This window comes from Oncorhynchus nerka, linkage group LG10 (assembly GCF_034236695.1).
Source record: "Oncorhynchus nerka isolate Pitt River linkage group LG10, Oner_Uvic_2.0, whole genome shotgun sequence".
NCBI lineage: Eukaryota > Metazoa > Chordata > Actinopteri > Salmoniformes > Salmonidae > Oncorhynchus > Oncorhynchus nerka.
The window spans coordinates 65362048-65370538 of record NC_088405.1 but is presented as its reverse complement, the minus strand read 5'-3'; the positions used below and the strand labels follow the sequence as shown (position 1 = coordinate 65370538).

Below are 8491 nucleotides of genomic sequence, written 5' to 3'. Positions count from 1 at the left end.
CACCATTGACCTCATGGTGAAATCCCTGAGCGGTTTCCTTCCTCTCCAGCAATGGAGTTAGGAAGGATGTCTGTATCTTTGTAGTGACTGGCTGTATTGATATGTCATCCAAAGTGTAATTAATAACTTCACCAGGTTCAAAGGGATATTCAATGTTTGCTTTTTTAAATTTTTAGCCAGCTACCAATAGGTGTCCTTCTTTGTGAGTCATTGGAAAACCTTCCTGGTCTTTGTAAATTAATCTGTGTTTGAAATTCACTGCTCAACTGAGGGACCTTACAGATAATTGTATGTGAGGGGTACAGAGATGAGGTAGTCATTCAAAAATAATGTTAAACACTATTATAGCACATTTATTGCAATCTATCATGTGACTAATTATTACTCCTGAACTTATTTAGGCTTACCATAACAAAATGTTTGAATACTTATTGACTCAAGTCATTTCAGTTTTTAATTTGTAATTCATTTGTAAACGTTTCTAAAAAACATACTTCCACCTTCACATTATGGTGTCTGTAGGCCAGTGACACAAAATCTCTACTTTTATTCATTTTAATTGCAGGCTGTGTGTTACAAAATCAGTGTGTGAATACTTTCTGAACACACTGTATGTAGATAGCCCTTAAAGTACCAATCACAAATCAAGATAAATCTACATATAACCTAGACTCCAGGGTGGTAAATCCTGCCTTATTTCGATGGCACATGTGTCCAACGTAAACTTTGGTGAAAATGATTTTACTGGATGTAAAACAAAACATTCCACAAGTCTGTGAAGTCTCTCCTATCAGACAGACATACTGTATTTGAAGACTGGGAGAACCCTCTAGTGGTTAACTTGAGAATGGCAGTCTACTATTGTCGTAAAAAAGTGATACTGCTGCAGTTTACGGCAAATATGGCGACATGATCGGGCTGATTTTGTTGCTGACCAGACCACAACAATGAATTCAGCAAACTAACAATATATTCGTTTAAACAGCTTACTCATTTCCGTTTTAAGGAACCTGTTGATTTCGTGCAGTCCCAGTCATCTTTAATGGCAGGCGTCATGGAATCAGGTAATATAGCTAACCAACTCGCTATCTAACGTTAGCTAACTAGCTCGTTAGACAAAGTAGGCTACAAACAACTATAAAGTGGCTAGCGGACTGGATGTTTTGCAGCTGCTTTTTTTTTAAAGACTAATGTCCACATAATGCAAGCTAAATGTGATATATTGGTGTAGCTCGAGCTAACGTTGAAGTAGCGGTCTAAGGCACTGCATCTCAGTCTTAGAGGCGTCACTACAGACCCTGGTTCGATTCCAGGCTGTATCACAACCGGCTGTGATTGGGAGTCCCATAGGGTGGCGCGCAATTGGCCCAGCGTCGTTTAGGTTTGGCCGGGGTAGGCCGTCATTGTAATTAATAATTTGTTCTTTACTGACTTGCCTAGTTAAATAAAGCGTACAAAAAATAAAACAAGTTATCCCTGGGACGCGTTCAGTACGACAGAACGGTGTGCAACGTTTAAGTAAACGGAAACGGTGTTGTACTGCTCGGCCAGATGAAGAACGTTATGATTATGGTGTGCTGTACGAGTTATGCAATTTCATGCACACAGTTTTGGGGAAAAATGTTGTTTGATATAAACTGTAATGCAACATATGAACTGAACACACCCATGGTTTCCTAGCCAGCTGTTTTGGCTAGCAAACTGCTTTCCCCAAAGTCAATTGTAATGTTATGTTACTCTAACTTGTTTTGTGTGTCTAATTTCACAGAGGAGCAGGCAAGGAACCGCTTCCAATCAGAGCTGGAGTTCATCCAATGCTTGGCCAATCCGAATTATCTGAACTGTGAGTGGGTTATTCAGCTAGCTAATTTATCCTAAATTTTCTGTCACTCAGTACAACCAAAGACACTCGTTACTATAACCTGCAGATATCACTGGCCACTTTAAAAATGAAACACTAGTCACTTTAATGTTTACATACTGCTTTACTCATCTCATGTATATACTGTATTTTAGTCAGTGCCACTCCGACATTGCTCATCCTAATATTTATATATTTCTTAATTCCATTATTTTACATGTGTGTGAATTGTTATATACTACTGCACAGTTGGAGCATTTTGCTACACCTGCAATAACATCTGCAAGAAAAAATGTCTATGTGACCAATACAATTTGATTTGAGATATAGCTAGCATTGTTTGTGACTCATCTCTGTTCCTCTGTGTCCCTCCAGTTCTGGCTCAGAGGGGTTACCTGCGAGAAAAACCCTTTGTGAACTACCTGAAGTACCTACTGTACTGGAAGGAGCCTGAATATGCCAAATTCCTGAAGTAAGATTCACTGTTGTTTTTCCCTCTGCATCATATACATCAGTCACAGTAGTATAACAATGTGTATAATGTATGTACAACAGTGCCTTCAGTAAGTATTCACACCCCTTTACTTTTTCCACATGTTGTTACAAAGTGGGGTTGAAATGTATTTAATTGTCATTTTTTGGTAAATGAGCTACACAAAATACTCTGTCAAAGTGGAAGAACAGGTCAGGGTTCCATAGCCGCAGGCAGAACAGTTGAAACTGGAGCAGCAGCAGGGCCAGGTGGACTGGGGACAGCAAGGAGTCATCGGGCCAGGTAGTCCTGAGGCATGGTCCTAGGGCTCAGGTCCTCTGAGAGAGAGAATTATAGAGGGCATTCTTAAATTCACACAGGACACCGGATAAGATATAACAGACTGACCCTAGCCCCCCGACACAAACTACTGCAGCATAAATACTGGAGGCTGAGACAGGAGGGGTCGGGAGACACACAGGCAGGATATATCCCCATCCACTTTGCCAAGCACAGCCCCCACACCACTAGAGAGATATCTTCAACCACCAACTTACCATCCTGAGACAAGGCCGAGTATAGCCCACAAAGATCTCTGCCATGGCACAACCCAAGGGGGCGCCAACCCGGACAGGAAGATCACGTCAGTGACTCAACCCACTCAAGTGACGCACCCATCCCATGGACAGCATGGAAGAGCACCAGGAAGCCAGTGACTCAGCCCCTGTAATAGGGTTAGAGGCAGAGAATCACAGTGGAGAGAGGGGAGCTGGCCAGACAGAGACGACAAGTGTGGTTCGTTGCTCCAGTGCCTTTCCGTTCACCTTCACACTCCTGGGCCAGACTACACTCAATCATAGGACTTACTGAAGAGATGAGTCTTCAATAAAGACTTAATGTTTGAGATCAAGTCTGCGTCTCACATGGATAGGCAGACCATTCCATAAAAATGGAGCTCTATAGGAGAACGCCCTGCCTCCAGCTGTTAACTCTGATGAACATATCATCTGCAGCAGAGGTAACTGGGTCTTCCTTTCTTGTGGCTGTCCTCATGAGAGCCAGTTTCATCATAGCACTTGATGGTTTTTGTGACTGCACTTGAAGAAACTTTAAAAATTCTTGAAATGTTTCACAATGACTGACCTTCATGTCTTAAAGTAATGATGGGCTGTCGTTTCTCTTTGCTTATTTGAGCTCTTCTTGCCATAATATTGACCTTTTACCAAATAGGGCTATCTTCTGTATACTAACCCTACCTTGTCACAACACAACAAATTGACTCAAACTCATTAAGAAGGAAACAAATTCCACAAATTAACTTAACAAGGCACAATGGTTAATTGAAATGCATTCCAGGTGACTACCTCATTAAGCTGGTTGAGAGAATGCCAAGAGTGTGCAAAGCTGTCATCAAGGCAAAGGGTGGCTACTTTGAAAAATCTCAAGAAATATATTTTGATATATTGAACACTTTTTTTGGTTACTACATGATTCCATATGTGTTCATAATTTTGATGTCTTCACTATTATTCTACAATGTAGAAAATAGTACAAATAAAGAAAAACCCTTGAATGAGTAGGTGTGTCCAAACTTTTGACTGGTACTCTATATGAAAAATTAAAAAAACATATCTCTTGATTAGCTAAGTATTCAAACTCCTGAGTCAATACATGTTAGAATCACCTTTGGCAGTGATTACAGCAGTGAGACTTTCTGGGTAAATCTCTTAAGAGCTTTGCATACTTGGATTGTATAATATTTGTACATTACTCTTAGTTCTTCAAGCTCTGTGAAGTTGCTTGTTGGTCATTGCTAGACAGCCATTTTCAAGTCTTGCAATAGATCTTCAAGCCAATTTAAGTCAAAACTGTAACTAGACAATCATCTTTGTAAGCAACTCCAGTGTATATTTGGCTGTGTTTTATGTTATTGTCCTGCTGAAAGGTGAATTTGTGTCCCAGTTTCTGTTGGACTGAACCAGATTTTCATCCAGGATTTTGCCTGTGCTGAACTGTATTCCAATGCAGAGTTCAGCACAGGATGCATGTTTTGGCAAATGTATATTCTGTACAGACTACTTTTCACTCTGTCAATTAGGTTAGTATTGTAGAGTAACTGCTGAACGAAAATATTAATTCAACGATTTTACTGTGTTACAGTTCATATAAGGAAATCAGTCAATTGAAATAAATTAATGTATGGGTTTCACATGACTAGGCAGCCGCGCAGCCATTGGTGGGCCTGGGAGGGCATAGGCCCACCTACTGGGGAGACGGGCCCAGCCAATCAGACATTTGTTTTTCCCCACAAAAGGGCATTATTATAGACATAAATACTCCTCAGTTTCATCAGCTGTCCTGGTGGCTGGTCTCAGATGATCCCGCAGGTTAAGAAGCTGGATGTGGAGGTCCTGGGCTGTCGTGGTTACAAGTGGTCTGCGGTTGTGAGGCCAGCTACAAGTACTGCCAAATTCTCTAAAATTATGTTGGAGGCAGCTTATGGTAGAGAAATTTATTTTAAATTCTCTGGCAACAGCTCTGGTGGACATTTCTGGAGTCAGTATGCCAATTGCACGCCCCCTCAACTTGAAATATCTGTGGCATTGTGTTTGACAAAACTGCACATTTCGGTGGCCTTTTATTGTCCCCAGCACAAGATGCACCTGTGGAATGATCATGCTGTTTTTATCAGCTTGATATGCCACACCTGTCAGGTGTATGGATTATCTTGGCAAAGGAGAAATGCTCACCAACTGGGATGGTAACAAATTTGTGCACAAAATTTGAGAAGCTTTTTGTGAGTATGGAAATGTTCTGGGATCTTTAATTTCAGCTCATGAAGCATGGCCCGACACTTAACATGTTGGCGTTTTTATATTTTTGTTCAGTATACAATGTTGTTGATCCATCCAGTTTTCTACAATCACAGCCATTAAACTCTTTAACTGTTTTAAAGTTACCATTGGCCTCATGGTGAAATCCCTGAGCAGTTTCCTTTCTTTAGCAACTGAGTTCGAAAGGACGCCTGTATCTGTGTACAGTTGAAGTCGGACGTTTAAATACACCTTAGCCAAATACATTTCAACTCGGTTTTTCACAATTACTGACATTTAATAATAGTACAAATTCCCTGTCTTAGGTCAGTTAGGATCATCACTTTATTTTAAGAATGTGAAATGTCAGATTAATAGAAGTGATTTTATTTCAGCTTTTATTTCTTTCATCACATTCCCAGTGGGTCAGAAGTTTACATGCACTCAATTAGTATTTGGTAGCATTGCCTTTAAATTGTTTAACTTGGGTCAAACGTTTCAGGTAGCCTTCCACAAGCTTCCAACAATAAGTTGGGTGAATTTTGGCCCATTCCTCCTGACAGAGCTGGTGTAACTGAGTCAGGTTTGTAGGCATTGCTCGCACATGCTTTTTCAGTTCTGCCCACAAATGTTCTATGGGATTGAGGTCAGGACTTTGTGATGGCCACTCCAATAACTTGACTTTGTTGTCCTTAAGCCATTTTACCACAACTTTGGAAGTATGCTTGGGGTCATTGTCCATTTGGAAGACCCATTTGCAACCAAGCTTTGACTTCCTGACTGATGTCTTGAGATGTTGCTTCAATATATCCATGATCTTCCTCCTTCATGATGCCATCTATTTTGTGAAATGCACCAGTCCCTCCTGCAGCAAAGCACCCCCACAACATGATGCTGCCACCCCTGTGCTTCATGGTTGGGATGGTGTTCTTTGGCTTGCAAGCCTTACCCTTTTTCATTCAAACATAACAATGGTCATTATGGCCAAACAGTTCTATTTTTGTTTCGTCAGACCAGAGGACATTTCTCCAAAAAGTACAATCTTTGTCCCCATGTGCAGCTGCAAACCGTAGTCTGGATTTTTTATGGCGGTTTTGGAGTAGTGACTTCTTCCTTGCTGAGCGGCCTTTCAGGTTATGTCGATATAGGACTTGTTTTACTGTGGATATAGGTACCCTTTTCCTCCAGCATCTTCACAAGGTCCTTTGCTGTTGTTCTGGGATTGATTTGCACTTTTCGCACCAAAGTACGTTCATCTCTAGGAGACAGAACGCGTCACCTTCCTGAGCGGTATGATGGCTGCGTGGTCCCATGGTGTTTATACTTGTGTACTATTGTTTGCACAGATGAACGTGGTACCTTCAGGCATTTGGAAATTGCTCCCAAGGATGAACCAGACTTGTGGAGGTCTACAAATGTTTTATCTGAGATCTTTGCTGATTTCTTTTGATTTTCCCATGTTGCCAAGCAAAGAGGCACAGAGTTTGACGGTAGGCCCTGAAAGACATCCACAGGTACACCTTGACTCAAATGATGTCAATTAGCCTATCAGAAGCTTCTAAAGCCATGACATCATTTTCAGAAATGTTCCATGCTGTTTAAAGACATAGTCAACTTAGTGTATGTAAACTTCTGTCCAACTGGAATTGTGATACAGTGAATTATAGGTGAAATAATGTCTGTAAACAATTGTTGGAAAAATTACTTGTCATGCACAAAGTAGATGTCCTAACCGACTTGCCAAAACTATAGAAATTTGTGGTGGTTGAAAAACGAGTTTTAATGACTCCAACCTAAGTGTACGTAAACTTCCGACTTCAACTGTAGTAACTGGGTGTATTGATAAACCATCTAAATTGTCATTAAAACTTCACAATGCCCAAATGGATATTCAGTTTCTGCTTTTTTTATTTTTACACATCTACCAATAGGTGTCCTTTTTTGCGAGGCATTGGATAACATCCCTGGTCTTTGGTTGAATCTGTTAAATTAATTACTCGACTGAGGAACCTTACAAATAATTTTATGTGTGGGGTACAGAGAAGAGGTAGTCATTTAAAAATACAATGTATAACAATATTATTGCACACAGTGAGTCCATGTGACTTGTTAAGCACATCTTTACTTGTGATATCAAAGTTTAATACTTATTGACTCAAGACATTTCAGCTTTCATTTTTTAAATTTTGTTTATTTATTTTTTATTAAAAACATAATTCCACTTTGACATGATGGGTTATTGTATGTAGGCCTGTGATATATTTTATCTCAATTGAATCCATTTTAAATTCAGGCTGTAACAGAACAGAATCTGGGAAAGGTTCAGTGGTGTGAATACTTTCTGAAGGCTCTGTGTATGTCTCCCTTGTCATGCAGATATCCCCATTGCCTGCACATGCTGGAGCTGCTCCAGTACGAGCACTTCAGGAAGGAGCTGGTGAATGCACAATGTGCCAAGTTCATCGATGAGCAGCAATTACTGCACTGGCAGCACTATTCCCGGAAACGCACCCGTCTGCAGCAGGCTCTGGCAGAGCAACAACAGCAGCAACAGCTGCCTCATGGCAATGCTACTGCTAAATGAGAGAGAGAATCTGTGGCATAAAAAAAAACAGGATGATTGAACTTGAATGGACATGGACTCAAATGTCTATTCAGCCTCCTGGAAATGTGTGTGTGATATGGATCATGGCGATGTCTCTCTTTTGCTCTTATTTATGTTTCTGACTTTGTATAATAAAAATGTTGGTTAAAATGCTGTTTCTTTGTGTCGTTTGACCTCAATAGAACAGTGGTGGAAATGGACAGCATTGTTTACTCCTAATTTCTCAGGGAGAGTGAGGCAGCAGTTTTGGTTAGTATTAGAAAACTATGATAGATACTTAAGGTCAGTAATGGATATTATGCAACCGAGAGCTAAAATAACTATATAAGCAGTGAAAAACACTTATGGAGAAATATAATACACATTCAAATATGGGACTGTTGTAAAAGTGTGTATGTAAAACAAATTGTCACCCTGATTCAGGCCTCTACATCATGAAATTAAGCATTACAGCGTGATAAAGGTGTTATGGCAATGTACACACTTTAGCGTCTACTGCATTCACGGTAAATAGTGCTTATGTCGGCTCAATCGGAATTTACCTTAACATTTCTATCGCAGAATCTATAACACTTCAATTTTACAGATGGATTAGAGCTTTCAATCTTTTTATGACTAGATGCTTCTTGTGTTAATCTATTTCCAATATGGGTAAAGACCGTGAACAACCTCTCAATCGATTGATATTATTACATTAGTAAACTTAAACATGCACACAACTAACATGTATTATTTCTGAA

General features: G+C 40.0%; 1 protein-coding gene across 1 annotated transcript; it reads left to right on the top strand.

Annotated features, from left to right (window-relative positions):
• The first annotated feature begins 883 nt into the window (after window positions 1-883).
• Window positions 884-7906, top strand: med31 (mediator complex subunit 31). The gene is made up of 4 exons (XM_029670995.1): window positions 884-1064; window positions 1769-1843; window positions 2237-2333; window positions 7523-7906. The coding sequence occupies exons 1-4, from the start codon at window positions 1043-1045 to the stop codon at window positions 7728-7730; spliced, it is 402 nt and encodes a 133-aa protein (XP_029526855.1). The 5' UTR covers window positions 884-1042; the 3' UTR covers window positions 7731-7906.
• The last annotated feature ends 585 nt before the right edge of the window (window positions 7907-8491 follow it).